The sequence below is a fragment of the Ranitomeya imitator genome, chromosome 1, assembly GCF_032444005.1.
Source record: "Ranitomeya imitator isolate aRanImi1 chromosome 1, aRanImi1.pri, whole genome shotgun sequence".
Taxonomy (NCBI): Eukaryota; Metazoa; Chordata; class Amphibia; order Anura; family Dendrobatidae; genus Ranitomeya; species Ranitomeya imitator.
The window spans coordinates 908,922,193-908,940,085 of NC_091282.1; the positions used below are offsets into that span (position 1 = coordinate 908,922,193).

A 17,893-nucleotide genomic window follows, 5' to 3' on the forward strand; every position below is an offset into this window, starting at 1 on the left:
AGATGCAAAGTACAGGTGTGTATTTACAATTATGTATTTACAATCATGGTCCAGCCAACTTCAGGGGTTGGGGAATAGATGGGGATAGTGAATGGGCTACACACAAACATAAAATGACTTTGATTAGTGAACGTGATAGGCCGCTCTGAGCAAATGTGTTTTGAGCGAGCGCCTAAAACTATGCAAATTATGGATGGTCCTAATATCTTGGGGTAGAGCATTCCAGAGGATTGGCGCAGCACGGGAGAAGTCTTGGAGTCGGAAGTGGGCGGTACGGATAAGTGCAGAGGTTAATCGAAAAGTCATTTGCAGAGCGCAGTGGTCTGTTAGGCTGATAGACAGAAATGAGGGAGGAGATGTATGGGAGTGCCGCACTGTGCAGAGCTTTGTTGGTGAGAACAAGTACTTTGAATTGTATGCTGTAATGAATGGGTAGCCAGTGTAACGACTGGCGAAGAGCGGACGCGTCCGAGTAACGATTAGCCAGATGGACGACCCTGGCTGCTGCATAAAGGATGGACTGGAGAGGGGAAAGTCGAGTGAGGGGGAAAAGGAAAAAACCGACTCCTCCGCCATGTCTGTTGCCAGAGCGAGAAGTGTGGGTAAAGTGGAGGCCATCGTAACTCAGTGCAGCAGGGGAGGCAGTGTCAGGGGAGGTCAGCCAGGTCTCAGTGAGAGCCAGGAAGGAAAGGTTGCGGGAAGTAAAGAGATCGTGGATCATGTGGAGACAGTTGCAGACAGAGCGGGCATTCCAAAGTGCCCCAGAGAGAGGAAGCAGGGGGGTGGGAGTCAGTTGCACAGGTTTTAAGTGAGAGGGATTGGGATAGTTTCTCATAGTGTGAGAAGCAGGGCCGTATTTGCCACTAGGCACTTGAGGGCACGTGCCTAGGGCGGCGGGATGCGGGGGGGCGCCCTTGAGCTAGGTTCTTTCTTTTTTTTTTTTTTTTTTTATAAAACTCCGGGGTTAAGTTTCCGCCCCCACTCCTCCCTCCCTCCTTCCTGCCCCCCTCCCTCCCTCCCTGAAGACGTAATACTCACTTCCTCCAGCGGTGGCTGCAACTGCGTCTCAGCTCCGTCAGCGCGTCCTGTCTTCAGCGGTCACATGGTACCGATCATTAAGGGTTATGAATATGCGCATATTCATCTCACCTTAATTAGCGCTACCATGTGACCGCTGAAGACAGGAAGGAAGACGCTGCAGAGGTGCCAGGAAGTTCTGTGCTGCGTGGTGAGAGGTAAGTATGACAGGGAAAAAAGGTGGGGAGCCATGCACACAGGGGAGAAGGATGGGGAGTGTTATGAACAGGTAATTCAGAACCACAATGGACCTTGAAGTTCAGAGCACACAAAGTGACCTGACAATTACCAAAAACATAGGACGAGCTCTGAGACGTGGGAACTCTGCTGACCGCAATCCCTAATCCTATCACACCACACTAGAGGTAGCCGTGGATTGCGCCTAACGCTCCCTATGCAACTCGGCACAGCCTGAGAAACTAACTAGCCCTAAAGATAGAAAAATAAGCCTACCTTGCCTCAGAGAAATTCCCCAAAGGAAAAGGCAGCCCCCCACATATAATGACTGCGAGTAAAGATGAAAATACAAACACAGAGATGAAATAGATTTAGCAAAGTGAGGCCCGACTTCCTGAATAGACCGAGGATAGGAAAGATAGCTTTGCGGTCAACACAAAAACCTACAAACAACCACGCAGAGGGGCAAAAAGACCCTCCGCACCGACTAACGGTACGGAGGTGCTCCCTCTGCGTCTCAGAACTTCCAGCAAGCAAGAAAAACCAATATAGCAAGCTGGACAGAAAATATAGCAAACAAAAATAACACAAGCAGAACATAGCTTATGCAGGATAGAGAGGCCACAGGAACGATCCAGGAGGAAGCAAGACCAATACTAGAACATTGACTGGAGGCCAGGATCAAAGCACCAGGTGGAGTTAAATAGAGCAGCACCTAACGACTTAACCTCATCACCTGAGGAAGGAAACTCAGAAGCCGCAGTACCACTCTCATCCACCAAAGGAAACTCATAGACAGAACTAGCCGAAGTACCACTCACGACCACAGGAGGGAGCTTGGCCACAGAATTCACAACAGTACCCCCCCCTTGAGGAGGGGTCACCGAACCCTCACCAGAGCCCCCAGGCCGACCAGGATGAGCCACATGAAAGGCACGAACCAGATCGGCAGCATGGACATCAGAGGCAAAGACCCAGGAATTATCTTCCTGACCATAACCTTTCCACTTAACCAGATACTGGAGTTTCCGTCTCGAAACACGAGAATCCAAAATCTTCTCCACTATATACTCCAATTCCCCTTCAACCAAAACCGGAGCAGGAGGATCAATAGATGGAACCACAGGTGCCACGTATCTCCGCAACAATGACCTATGGAACACGTTATGGATGGAAAAAGAAGCTGGAAGAGTCAAACGAAAAGACACAGGATTAAGAACCTCAGAAATCCTATATGGACCAATGAAACGAGGCTTAAATTTAGGAGAAGAAACCTTCATAGGAATATAACGAGATGACAACCAAACCAAATCCCCAACACGAAGTCGGGGACCCACACAGCGCCTGCGGTTAGCGAAACGTTGAGCCTTCTCCTGGGACAAAGTCAAATTGTCCACTACATGAGTCCAAATCTGCTGCAACCTATCCACCACAGTATCCACACCAGGACAGTCCGAAGACTCAACCTGCCCTGAAGAGAAACGAGGGTGGAACCCAGAATTGCAGAAAAACGGCGAAACCAAAGTAGCCGAGCTGGCCCGATTATTAAGGGCGAACTCAGCCAAAGGCAAAAAGGACACCCAATCATCCTGATCAGCAGAAACAAAACATCTCAGATATGTTTCCAAGGTCTGATTGGTTCGTTCAGACTGGCCATTTGTCTGAGGATGGAAAGCCGAGGAAAAAGACAAATCAATGCCCATCCTAGCACAAAAGGCTCGCCAAAACCTCGAAACAAACTGGGAACCTCTGTCAGAAACGATGTTCTCTGGAATGCCATGTAAACGAACCACATGCTGGAAAAACAATGGCACCAAATCAGAGGAGGAAGGCAATTTAGACAAGGGCACCAAATGGACCATCTTAGAGAAGCGATCACAAACCACCCAAATGACCGACATTCTTTGAGAGACGGGGAGATCCGAAATAAAATCCATAGAGATATGTGTTCAAGGCCTCTTCGGGACCGGCAAGGGCAAAAGCAACCCACTGGCACGAGAACAGCAGGGCTTAGCCCAAGCACAAATCCCACAGGACTGCACAAAAGAACGCACATCCCGCGACAGAGACGGCCACCAAAAGGATCTAGCCACCAAATCTCTGGTACCAAAGATTCCAGGATGACCAGCCAACACCGAACAATGAACCTCAGAGATAACTTTATTCGTCCACCTATCAGGGACAAACAGTTTCTCCGCTGGGCAACGGTCAGGTCTATTAGCCTGAAATTTTTGCAGCACCCGCCGCAAATCAGGGGAGATGGCAGACAAAATTACCCCCTCTTTGAGAATACCCACCGGCTCAGGCAAACCCGGAGAATCGGGCACAAAACTCCTAGACAGGGCATCCGCCTTCACATTTTAAGAGCCCGGAAGGTACGAAACCACAAAGTCAAAACGGGAGAAAAACAGCGACCAACGAGCCTGTCTAGGATTCAACCGTTTGACAGACTCGAGATAAGTCAAGTTCTTGTGATCAGTCAAGACCACCACGCGATGCTTAGCTCCTTCAAGCCAATGACGCCACTCCTCGAATGCCCACTTCATGGCTAGCAACTCACGATTGCCAACATCATAATTTCGCTCAGCAGGCGAAAATTTCCTGGAAAAGAAGGCGCATGGTTTCATCACCGAGCAATCAGAACTTCTCTGCGACAAAACAGCCCCTGCTCCAATTTCCGAAGCATCAACCTCGACCTGGAACGGAAGCGAAACATCTGGTTGGCACAACACAGGGGCAGAAGAAAAACGACGCTTCAACTCCTGAAAAGCTTCCACAGCAGCAGAAGACCAATTGACCACATCAGCACCCTTCTTGGTTAAATCAGTCAACGGTTTAGCAATACTAGAAAAATTATTGATGAAGCGACGATAAAAATTAGCAAAGCCCAGGAACTTCTGCAGACTCTTCAGAGATGTTGGCTGAGTCCAATCATAAATGGCCTGAACTTTAACAGGGTCCATCTCGATAGTAGAAGGAGAAAAAATGAACCCCAAAAATGAAACCTTCTGAACACCAAAGAGACACTTTGACCCCTTCACAAACAAAGAATTAGCACGCAGGACCTGGAACACCATTCTGACCTGCTTCACATGAGACTCCCAATCATCCGAGAAGACCAAAATATCATCCAAGTATACAATCAGGAATTTATCCAGGTACTCTCGGAAGATGTCATGCATAAAGGACTGAAACACTGATGGAGCATTAGAAAGCCCGAATGGCATAACCAGGTACTCAAAATGGCCTTCGGGCGTATTAAATGCTGTTTTCCATTCATCGCCCCGTTTAATACGCACAAGATTATATGCACCACGAAGATCTATCTTGGTGAACCAACTAGCCCCCTTAATCCGAGCAAACAAATCAGACAGCAGCGGCAAGGGGTACTGAAATTTGACCGTAATTTTATTTAGAAGGCGGTAATCAATACAAGGTCTCAGCGAACCATCCTTCTTGGCCACAAAAAAGAACCCCGCTCCCAATGGCGACGATGACGGGCGAATATGACCCTTCTCCAAAGACTCCTTCACGTAACTCCGCATAGCGGCGTGCTCAGGTACAGATAAATTAAACAGTCGACCTTTAGGAAACTTACTACCAGGAATCAAATCGATAGCACAATCACAATCCCTATGCGGAGGTAGGGCATTGGACTTGGGCTCATCGAATACATCCCGGTAATCAGACAAGAACTCTGGGACCTCAGAAGGGGTGGATTATGAGATAGACAGAAATGGAACATCACCATGTACCCCCTGACAACCCCAGCTGGACACAGACATTGATTTCCAATCTAATACTGGGTTATGGACTTGTAGCCATGGCAACCCCAACACGACCACATCATGCAGATTATGCAACACCAGAAAGCGAATATCCTCTTGGTGCGCAGGAGCCATGCACATGGTCAGCTGGGTCCAATACTGAGGCATATTCTTGGCCAAAGGCGTAGCATCAATTCCTCTCAATGGAATAGGACACTGCAAGGGCTCCAAGACAAACCCACAGCGCCTGGCAAACTCCAAGTCCATCAAATTCAGGGCAGCGCCTGAATCCACAAATGCCATGACAGAATAGGAAGACAAAGAGCAGATCAAAGTAACGGACAAAAGAAATTTCGACTGTACCGTACCGATGGTGGCAGACCTAGCGAACCGCTTAGTGCGCTTAGGACAATCTGAGATAGCATGAGTGGAATCACCACAGTAGAAACACAGCCCATTCTGACATCTGTGTTCTCGCCTTTCAGCTCTGGTCAAAGTCCTATCGCACTGCATAGGCTCAGGTTTATGCTCAGATAATACCGCCAAATGGTGCACAGATTTACGCTCACGCAAGCGTCGACCGATCTGAATGGCCAAAGACATAGACTCATTCAGACCAGCAGGCATAGGAAATCCCACCATGACATCCTTAAAGGTTTCAGAGAGACCCTTTCTGAAAATAGCTGCCAGCGCACATTCATTCCATTGAGTGAGCACGGACCACTTTCTAAACTTCTGACAATAAATCTCTATCTCATCCTGACCCTGACACAGAGCCAGCAAATTTTTCTCTGCCTGATCCACAGAATTAGGTTCATCGTACAGCAATCCGAGCGCCAGGAAAAACGCATCAATATTACATAATGCAGGATCTCCTGGCGCAAGGGAAAATGCCCAGTCTTGAGGATCGCCACGTAATAAAGAAATAATGATCTTAACTTGTTGAACTGGGTCACCAGAGGAGCGGGGTTTCAAAGCCAGAAATAGTTTACAATTATTTTTAAAATTCAAAAACTTAGTTCTATCTCCAGAAAATAACTCAGGAATAGGAATTTTAGGTTCTAACATAGGATTCTGAACCACTAAATCTTGAATATTCTGTACATTTATAGCGAGATTATCCATCAAAGAGAACAGACCCTGAATGTCCATGTCCACACCTGTGTTCTGAACCACCCTGATGTAAAGGGGAAAAGAAAGACAGAACACAGTGCAAAGAAAAAAAAATGGTCTCAGAACTTCTCTTTTCCCTCTATTGAGAAGCATTAGTACTTTGGGCCTCCAGTACTGTTATGAACAGGTAATTCAGAACCACAATGGACCTTGAAGTTCAGAGCACACAAAGTGACCTGACAATTACCAAAAACATAGGACGAGCTCTGAGACGTGGGAACTCTGCTGACCGCAATCCCTAATCCTATCACACCACACTAGAGGTAGCCGTGGATTGCGCCTAACGCTCCCTATGCAACTCGGCACAGCCTGAGAAACTAACTAGCCCTAAAGATAGAAAAATAAGCCTACCTTGCCTCAGAGAAATTCCCCAAAGGAAAAGGCAGCCCCCCACATATAATGACTGTGAGTAGAGATGAAAATACAAACACAGAGATGAAATAGATTTAGCAAAGTGAGGCCCGAATAGACCGAGGATAGGAAAGATAGCTTTGCGGTCAACACAAAAACCTACAAACAACCACGCAGAGGGGCAAAAAGACCCTCCGCACCGACTAACGGTACGGAGGTGCTCCCTCTGCGTCTCAGAGCTTCCAGCAAGCAAGAAAAACCAATATAGCAAGCTGGACAGAAAATATAGCAAACAAAAATAACACAAGCAGAACTTAGCTTATGCAGGATAGAGAGGCCACAGGAACGATCCAGGAGGAAGCAAGACCAATACTAGAACATTGACTGGAGGCCAGGATCAAAGCACCAGGTGGAGTTAAATAGAGCAGCACCTAACGACTTAACCTCATCACCTGAGGAAGGAAACTCAGAAGCCGCAGTACCACTCTCATCCACCAAAGGAAGCTCATAGACAGAACCAGCCGAAGTACCACTCACGACCACAGGAGGGAGCTTGGCCACAGAATTCACAACAGGGGAGCCATGCACACAGGGGAGAAGGATAAGGAGCCATGCACACAGGGGAGAAGGATGGGGAGCCATGCACACAGGGGAGAAGGATGGGGAGCCATGCACACAGGGGAGAAGGATGGGGGAGCCATGCACGCAGGGGAGAAGGATGGGGAGCCATGCACACCGGGGAGAAGGATGGGGGAGCCATGCACACAAGGGAGAAGGATGGGGAGCCATGCACACAAGGGAGAAGGATGGGGAGCCATGCACACAGGGGAGAAGGATGGGGAGCCATGCACACAGGGGAGAAGGATGGGGAGCCATGCACACAAGGGAGAAGGATGGGGAGCCATGCACACAGGGGAGAAGGATGGGGAGCCATGCACACAGGGGAGAAGGATGGGGAGCCATGCACACGGGAGAAGGATGGGGAGCCATGCACACAAGGGAGAAGGATGGGGAGCCATGCACACAGGGGAGAAGGATGGGGAGCCATGCACACAGGGGAGAAGGATGGGGAGCCATGCACACAGGGGAGAAGGATGGGGAGCCATGCACACAGGGGAGAAGGATGGGGGAGCCATGCACACAGGGGAGAAGGATGGGGGAGCCATGCACGCAGGGGAGAAGGATGGAGAGCCATGCACACAGGGGAGAAGGATGGGGGAGCCAAGCACACAAGGGAGAAGGATGGGGAGCCATGCACACAGGGGAGAAGGATGGGGAGCCATGCACACAGGAAGTTCTGTGCTGCGTGGTGAGAGGTAAGTATGACAGGGAAAAAAGGTGGGGAGCCATGCACACAGGGGAGAAGGATGGGGAGCCATGCACACAAGGGAGAAGGATGGGGAGCCATGCACACAGTAGAGAAGGATGGGGAGCCATGCACACGGGGGAGAAGGATAAGGAGCCATGCACACAGGGGAGAAGGATGGGGAGCCATGCACACAGGGGAGAAGGATGGGGAGCCATGCACACAGGGGAGAAGGATGGGGAGCCATGCACACAGGGGAGAAGGATGGGGAGCCATGCACACAGGGGAGAAGGATGGGGAGCCATGCACACAGGGGAGAAGGATGGGGAGCCATGCACACAGGGGAGAAGGATGGGGAGCCATGCACACAGGGGAGAAGGATGGGGGAGCCATGCACGCAGGGGAGAAGGATGGGGAGCCATGCACACAGGGGAGAAGGATGGGGGAGCCATGCACGCAGGGGAGAAGGATGGGGATCCATGCACACAGGGGATAAGGATGGGGAGCCATGCACACAGGGGAGAAGGATGGGGAGCCATGCACACAGGGGAGAAGGATGGGGAGCCATGCACACAGGGGAGAAGGATGGGGAGCCTGTTGTGAATTCTGTTGTCGGGCTCCCTCCTGTGGTCATGAATGGTACTTCGGCTGGTTCTGTCCATGGACTTCCTCTGGTGGGTGTTTCTGAGTTTCCTTCCACAGTTGACGAGGTTGATTCGTTAGCTGGCTGCTCTATTTAACTCCACTTAGATCTTTGCTCCATGCCACCTGTCAATGTTCCAGTATTGGTCTAGTTCACTCCTGGATCGTTCTTGTGACTTGTCTTCCCAGCAGAAGCTAAGTTCCGCTTGTTTTTCTGTGGTTTGCTATTTTTCTGTCCAGCTTGCTATTTTTATTGTTGTCTTGCTTGCTGGAAGCTCTGGGACGCAGAGGGAGCGCCTCCGCACCGTGAGTCGGTGCGGAGGGTCTTTTTGCGCCCTCTGCGTGGTCTTTTTGTAGGTTTTTGTGCTGACCGCAAAGCAACCTTTCCTATCCTCAGTCTGTTCAGTAAGTCGGGCCTCACTTTGCTAAATCTATTTAATCTCTGTGTTTGTATTTTCATCTTTACTCACAGTCATTATATGTGGGGGGCTGCCTTTTCCTTTGGGGAATTTCTCTGAGGCAAGGTAGGCTTTATTTTTCTATCTTCAGGGCTAGCTAGTTCCTTAGGCTGTGCCGAGTTGCATAGGGAGCTTTAGGAGCAATCCACGGCTATTTCTAGTGTGTGTGATAGGATTAGGGATTGCGGTCAGCAGAGTTCCCACGTTCCAGAGCTCGTCCTTTATTATCAGTAACTATCAGGTCATTCCGTGTGCTCTTAACCACCAGGTCCATTATTGTCCTGACCACCAGGTCATAACAGGAGCCATGCACACAGGGGAGAAGGATGGGGGGGGAAGGATGGGGAGCCATGCACACAGGTGAGAAGGATGGGGATCCATGCACACAGGGGAGAAGGATGGGGATCCATGCACACAGGGGAGAAGGATGGGGGAGCCATGCACGCAGGGGAGAAGAATGGGGAGCCATGCACGCAGGGGAGAAGGATGGGGGAGCCATGCACGCACGGGAGAAGGATGGGGGAGCCATGAACGCAGGGTGGGAGGATGGGGGAGCCATGAACGCAGGTGAGAAGGATGGGGGAGCCATGAACGCAGGGTGGGAGGATGGGGGAGCCATGCACGCAGGGGAGAAGGATGGGGAGCCATGCACACAGGGGAGAAGGATGGGGAGCCATGCACACAGGGGAGAAGGATGGGGGAGCCATGAACGCAGGGGAGAAGGATGGGGGAGCCATGATCGCAGGGGAAAAGGATGGGGGAGCCATGAACGCAGGGGAGAAGGATGGGGGAGCCATGAACGCAGGGGAGAAGGATGGGGGAGCCATGAACGCAGGGGAGAAGGATGGGGGAGCCATGAACGCAGGGTGGGAGGATGGGGGAGCCATGCACGCAGGGGAGAAGGATGGGGGAGCCATGAACGCAGGGTGGGAGGATGGGGGAGCCATGAATGCAGGGTGGTAGGATGGGGGAGCCATGAATGCAGGGTGGGAGGATGGAGTATAAATATGGAGTATAAATACTGGGCCCTATAGGGGGGGCACAGTGTGAGAGGACAGTGTGAAGAGGGGACCGGTATAGAAAGGAGAGGTCAGTATGAAGAGTATGTACCATAAGAGGGACAGTGTGGGGGTCATATTTTGTGCAGACAATGAGAATGAGCTTCAATCCAATATTGCAGCCAGCGGGTAAGGAAAGGGTGAATCAAACACCCGTAAACCCCGCTCCTATGGCTGAAAATTGTTCCCTCCAAATTCAGGTGACAGAGTCCCTTTAAAGGGGATGTCTAGGCGTGTGATGAGTCTGCAGTCATTCTTTGTGACTGCAGACTTCTGAATTCTCACAGTGCGCACTGCACGCTGTCAGGATTCTCTCATGCTGGGGATTTACATTAATGCGGTCACGTGCTGACTAGACATGCGTGACCTCCGTCAATGAAAATGAACTGAGCGAGGCCAGGCACGTCTAGTCGGGATGTGGTCAGAAGTATACAAATCACATACTTGTGCTGACATGACCGTCCACCGGCAAGGGAGAATCCTAAAAGTGTGCAGTGCATGCGTTGTGAGAATTCAGAAGCTGCGATGTCAGGATTCAGCTCTGCAAGTTCCAGTAGTCGTTACATGGACACGTCACTCATACGATTTTCAGACTTAGGGTATGTGTCCACGTTCAGGATTGCATCAGGATTTGGTCAGGATTTTTCATCAGTATTTGTAAGCCAAAACCAGGAGTGGGTGATAAATACAGAAGTGGTGCATATGTTTCTATTATACTTTTCCTCTAATTGTTCCACTCCTGGTTTTGGCTTACAAATACTAATGAAAAATCCTGACCAAATCCTGATGCAATCCTGAACGTGGACACATACCCTTATGGTCCTGCGACAATGAGCTTCTCTTCTGCTTCTCTTAGTTTTTCACTGAACATTGAGAGCATTAGGGAGAGGAGCTCGTGGGCACATGACTGAGTGTGCAAATCACATATGTCCTTGGCGGAGGGGGGGCACCAAAATGAATTCTTTCCCCGGGTGCCAGAAACCCTAGATACACCTCTGCTGGTATGCCACTGTGAGAGGCGATTACCGGGTCCGGTGGAGGGAGGTCTGTGCACAGGCAGTGAGGCAGGGACTGAGGGTGTGCACAGAGAGGATGGAGACCCGGAGACTGCCCGTCCCAGTCTACGCCGTAGCCTAGAGCCCTCATCATAGGAATATGTCAGTTAATAAATTGCTTTTCTGAAGCTTTATAGTGTAGTTATAGGTCATGGAGGGTTGGATAGGGATGAGCTAGCAAGGTGCAGGGACAGGTAGTGATGGCTACTTGCGAACATGTGCGGCAATTGCGGTTTTGCACTTACGGTGATACATAAAACACTGCTATTAAATATAGGAGGACTAGAGTTTTTAGTATTAAAAATATCATTTATTGAGCACAAAAAACATAAAAAATACAGACAAATTTTAAGTATCACATGTAATATATAAGCATGAAAATGTGAAGGATAGTGTGATCCCTATAGTGCAAAAACGCAAAGGGGTCGTAATCCTGGACTACAAGAGGCAGCGATGCACAATGTGAAAATACAATGAATGGCATGGATTCAACTAAGTTTGAACAGCACATATACTGGCAGGTAAGGCAATGTCCTTCCTTGTAACCAATCAAACAGTTCCAGCCGTGCACCGATACCTCTATAACATCAAGGGCACTTATTGTCCACAAACAAAGATAGCATGATAAAAGGGTTAATTACCCATAGCCTGTATGATGCCGTCCAGGACGCGACCTCTCTCCCCGACGCGCGTTTCGCGAGAGTAAATCTCGCTTCCTCAAGGGGGCTTCCTCCCCCTTGAGGAAGCGAGATTTACTCTAGCGAAACGCGCGTCGGGGAGAGGGGTCGCGTCCTGGACGGCATCATACAGGCTATGGGTAATTAACCCTTTTATCATGCTATCTTTGTTTGTGGACAATAAGTGCCCTTGATGTTATAGAGGTATCGGTGCACGGCTGGAACTGTTTGATTGGTTACAAGGAAGGACATTGCCTTACCTGCCAGTATATGTGCTGTTCAAACTTAGTTGAATCCATGCCATTCATTGTATTTTCACATTGTGCATCGCTGCCTCTTGTAGTCCAGGATTACGACCCCTTTGCGTTTTTGCACTATAGGGATCACACTATCCTTCACATTTTCATGCTTATATATTACATGTGATACTTAAAATTTTTCTGTATTTTTTATGTTTTTTTTGTGCTCAATAAATGATATTTATAATACTAAAAACTCTAGTCCTCCTATATTTAATATGTTATAATTGAGTTAGTATTTATGTTATAAATCCTACATGCTGGCTTATTTTTGTATGTCATAAAACACTGCTAGCAGTGTTTTTTCTCATTGCTGCAAGTACCGCATTTGCCGGATGGCGGCAAAACCGCAAGTGCCGCACATGTCTGTAAGTCCCATAGGGAATGAATGAGGCCAAACGCAGTGTTGCCGTAAGTGATCCCTTACGCGGCAGATGCGGAAAAACTGTCGGATCTGCTGCAAAAGGCGACTTTCACATCAGCGATTTTTGCCAAAGTCACTGCCGATAGTGTCATACTCACCAATGGGGGAGGCAGCACTAAAAGTGCCTAGGGCAGCAGAAACTCTAAATACGGCCCTGGTGAGAAGGATAGGGGTGAGGATTAGTGGAGTGAAAATAGTGAGGGCAAATGTGAATATGGTTAAATAGCAGGGGAAGAAAGTAAAATTAGGATACAGTGATTAGTCTTACTGTCTGGCCGATTCCTGGCATATTTCTAACGATACACTTAAAGATATCACTTGAAACGATGTCATGTCTGACTAAAGTCAAATCTGACCGACACCATTCAACTTGTACCATTCAAGTGTCCAAGAAATGAAGCCAGGTGAGAGAGGGAGGGGGGGAGGAGGAAGGAGGTGGAGGACAGTCCACAGCAGTGAACAATTAGCAGATTGCAGTTAAATGAACATTTGACTGCCATGAAAGTTGAAGAAGGATAGGGTAGGAGGAGAGTGTTAGGTGTGAAAAGCATAGATATATCAGTCAGCATGCAGTAAATTAGAAGTATGCTTCATTGAATTAAAGTCAGGAAAAAAGTAGCAGCGTACCAGGTAGAATAGGGGGAGAGAGGTGCATGGATTCAGGGGTGCAGTGGGTATTCTAGGTTAGCAGACAGTTCAAAACGTACCAGGTAGAATAGGGGGAGAGAGGTGCCATATTACTGTATTGTCTCTGACCCCACAGCCATATTACTGTATTGTCTCTGACCCCACAGCCATATTACTGTATTGTCTCTGACCCCACAGCCATATTACTGTATTGTCTCTAACCCCACAGTCATATTACTGTATTGTGGTGTCTGACCCAACAGCCATATTACTTTATTGTCTCTCCGACCCCACAGCCATATTACTGTGTTGTGTTTTGACCTGCGCAGCCATAATACTGTCTATCTAACCCTGTACAATTCTTACTCAGTGTGAAACGAATAATGGCGAGCATAAACCCGTTCTGGATGCCTGGCATAGAAGACCTACGAGGTGGAGCATGCAGTCGCTGGTCCCGAATTCTTCCACAACATAGCCCGTTACCAGGAGGCACTCCCATTAATGTGTGGCTCCGTGGCCTGTTATCGCTGCAGATTGGGCGAAAATTACAGCTAGAGGGAGTGATTCGTGATGGAGACATGCGTGAAAGCATTATGGCCATCAATGCTATAGGAGGGGAGCTAAAGATGGACCCCACTAAGTACATTAGCCAACCATCAGTGAATGAGCTGATTAGGCAGTCAGCAGGCACTGCCGCAGTTGCATTAGGTGACGTCCTAGTCCCCGTGAAGGTGGATATTCGCAGTATCACGAATGCCTGGCCGTCAGCCTTCCCAGTGCAACCAGTTAACAACATCCTTTCATTTTACCCTGCCCACTGGGCTGCCTGGTTACTAACTCTTGTGCCTGGAGGTACTGGATTAGTGGCTGTATGTCAAGCTGATAATGCTCCAGCCGCAATTAAACCAGTCCCTGTCAACGGGGAACTTCATCCTTGGGCAGTGTCAATGTACATTGATGTTGACATCGCGACTGGGGAAGCTGTGAAACAGCGTGCTGGGGATGACTTGGCCATCTTGGAATTGTTACTGATCATTGCTCTATTTTCCCCTCGATCGGCTGCACATCATGGTCAGGTCATCAATTTAATAGCGTTAGGGATTACAATTGTGACCAGTGGTGGGAATATCACAAATGGAGAAGTTCGGAAGATTATTACACAGACACGCCGGGAATGTAATGTAGATACAATTGACTTCACCCAAAAAATGGTCCTGCGGGGATGGTACTTTTTTCTTTCTATGCATGGGATGACAACAGGAGATGACTTCAAACAGTTGTTCCAACTGCTTGAAGCTATCACCTGACCAATTTCCCGATGTCTAGCATCTTTGTGCCAACAGACTGAGCTCAAGATGTTAACTCCGATTGTGACAACTATTCACGCAATCAAAGATTTCCAAGAATTCCCATGGCAAGAACTTTTTGATTTGATAGTTCTTCAAACAGGGACTGATGAATTGGGGCCTATTAAGCAGTATGGGGCATACATAGCCACCCCTCCATCAGCACCCCTGCCAGTTAGCACAGCTTCTACTGATGTTCCTGCTGGAGGTCGCTGGGCAGGATGGGAACTTACTCTGAAAAAACGGCCCCAAGGCCACGTTAAGACCTCGAGCTTTGTTAATAGCTTATATGCTGCCATTCAACTAACAATCCAGGTTGCTGGTAACATGGCTTTGAGGCAGTATAAAGTTTTAGAGAAACATACTGTGCCGCTTAAGGGCATAATTGATAACTGGGTCATGCGGTATGTGCAAAATCGAGCAGGAGTTGCTGCTGTCAACCCTTCAGTCGCTGATGGTCCTGGAATCCAAGCCATACGAGCGATGGACTTGTAGTGACCATAACTGTGAAGTCGGTAAGCCAAACCTCCGACATTTCCCTGACTCCCGACTCCACAGCACTGGTCACTACTGAACATGTACAAAAAGTGCAGCACAGATTAATTTCAACTAAAAGCTGAGATCCTTAGATCAGGAACAGAACAGACATGTATAGGACGTTTTATAACTTTCCCAAATTCTTATAAGAAAGTTACAGCACATCCTGTATTGTGCTACTGTACCCAATTTATTAGGTATATGTTAGGAGTCAGTCCATTTTATACAGACTCCACGACTCCGATTCCACAGCCATGGTAGTGATGCAGTCATTAATAATGCAAACTAGTTGGATCCTGTAAGGAAACATCTGTAGTCTATGTTGGTAATTAAAGAGTGTACCAAAGTGTTATCTATAGTGCCTTCTAATGTACATAAGATGCAGTATCACGCACCTATGTATTTGTATGCTATTTCTAGTTATGTCATGCCCTTTTCTTGTGTAAATGCATGTTTAGGCAACCCTGGCATAACAATCGCACCAAAATCTTCGACAAGCATCCAGGGTCACGGAGTGGCGTTGGAAGAAAACACACCTGCCAGACGACTTCACTGCTTTCAAGCAAGCTGCACTTGCCTTCAAATTAGCCCTCACCTCTGCTAAACAGACCTATTTCACAAACCTTGTATCTTTATTATTAGTGATGAACGAATATACTTATTACTCGAGATTTCTCGAGCATGCTCGGGTGTCCTCCGAGTATTTTTTAGTGCTCGGAGATTTAGTTTTCATCGCAGCAGCTGAATGATTTACATCTGTTAGCCAGCATAAGTACATGTGGGGGTTGCCTGGTTGCAAGGGAATCCCCACATGTAATCAAGGTGGCTAAGAGATGTAAATCATTCCGCTGAGGTAAGGAAAACTAAATCTCCGAACACTAAACAATACTCGGAGGTCACCCGAGCGTGCTCTGGAAATCTCGAGTAACGAGTATATTCGCTCATCACTATTCATTATCCTACAACCCAAAACAACTGTTCAGCACATTTAACTCTCTCCTCCGCCCACCCCTGCCACCTCCTGCGACCTACTTCAAAAACAAGATCGACCAAACAAGGCAAACCTTTACTGTTCCACCACCCCAACCACTCCATATACCAGACCTCTGCCCTTCCCTAATAACTTCCCTCTCTAAAATCACTGAAGGAGAGCTTACTCACCTCCTTTCCAAATCACACCTCACCACCTGTGCACTTGACCCCATCACCTGCTCCCCAACCTCACTAAAATGCTCATTCCAGCCCAAACCCATCTCTTCAACCTATTGCTATCTTCTGGTACCTTCCTCTCTGCCTTCAAACATGCCACCATCACACCCATCCTCAAAAAAACTAACCTTGACCCTACTGCTATGCCCAGCTATCGCCCCATATCAGTGCTCCCGTTTGCTTCAAAACTCCTTGAGCGGCATGACCATGCTCAACTTTCCTCCCACCTTTCGTCTAACTCCTTGACAACCTCCAATCTGACTAAAATGGTATAATTTTATTAGTAAAAGCAAGGCAGACAGACACGCCTACAAAACCCAACACAAAAATACAACCAAAAAACATGAACAAATGTGTAACAAAAAAAATAAAAAACTAATGGGAGAATCTAGATCACCCTACCTAGGCCACTAGTTTGCCCCTGCCTATCTGCGGAGGTAGGCACCCTAGGGGAGAGCGTTGTGGCGCCCCCGCTCCTCGATGACTGTCCCTAGGCGCCCTATAAAACCCTACGGCCACTAGTGTAAGCCACTACCCACACACTAAAGGGTCCTCTAGCGCTAGACAGAAAGATACTCTTCTAAGGATGACCTAGTTCCCACTAGTAAAACGCTATATACACACACACATATGGCAATATGAATATCACAGTGGTATAGTAATTCACAGCGGCCTCAAGATATTAGACACAGTGTAAATACACTTTTGAGATGGATGCAGCCAGATCATCTAAGCATATATAAATACTCTATTCTCATGGGCTAACATTTATATAGATGTGGGTGAAGATCAAAATCATACCAGCCAAATTGGCTCAATATCATGCATGGGTAGTATCTCTGCTACCTCACTCCAATGTCCCCACACTATTTAGACAATGCTAACAGTAGCCCATACATAGCCCCGAGACAAGGCTATGAATACTCATCTGAGCCGCTGTGTACCACCGAACGCCATATGAAAAGCACGCCTCAACGCGTTTCGCCTCTGCAGGCTCATCAGGAGGCCTGATAGTCCGATATGTTGTGTCACATCAAAATTGTGGATAGCTGAATGCCCCATGCCGCACTACTCACATTTATATCTGCCGCCAGTATCAGACACAAGATGCACCTCCTCGCTACTTCCTGTAGCGTCTGGTAGACTGTATTGCGCATGTCCGCATAAACCATGCGCAGACAGAGCCGCGATTTCGTGCCTCTGCGCATAGAATCGCCATAACGTTACTGCGCATGCTCCCGGAGTCGACCCTCCCATCTCTTCACAGCGCTTGCTCTGGAAAATACGGGGCATGCGTTGCCGGGATACCAGCTGTGCCGCTCAGATGTACTAAATTCCTGCGCATGCACAGAGAGCCAGACATACTTTGCTATCACCGCTCATGGTTCAGAGCCTTTGGGGAATACAGAGACATTATGTCCCACCGGATCTTTTTAGTGTTACGCTATGTTTTTCACCGCGCACACCCGGCTCCTCTCTAGATCTATTACATATGCGTTAACACAACTTATTAACTCATACAGAGTCGATATACCCCAAAATACATGTTGGTGACGCGACCACGCTCTCCAATGATACACCGCCTACGAGGGAGGGGTTACCATGCTCACTACAGTGACCGATATCTATTTCCATAGGCGGAAGGACCGGTCCAAAAAACAGATAAGACAAACGGCCGGCATCCTATTAACACAGCATACATCAAAGCCT

General features: G+C 48.3%; 1 protein-coding gene across 3 annotated transcripts in view; it reads left to right on the top strand.

The window, feature by feature from the left end:
• Positions 1 to 17,893, top strand: part of LOC138654579 (uncharacterized) — an 89,240-nt gene that overhangs the window by 31,192 nt on the left and 40,155 nt on the right. Inside the window, exon 2 of one of the 3 annotated variants that reach the window (XM_069743477.1) lies at positions 13,462 to 15,326. The exons of 1 other annotated variant lie outside the window; for it this stretch is intronic. In XM_069743477.1, coding sequence (XP_069599578.1) covers positions 13,462 to 14,398 — 937 coding nt within the window. In that variant the 3' untranslated portion in view covers positions 14,399 to 15,326. Of the gene's footprint in view, positions 1 to 13,461; positions 15,327 to 17,893 lie in introns of those variants that run through there. One more of the 3 variants, XM_069743475.1, reaches the window with a different exon arrangement.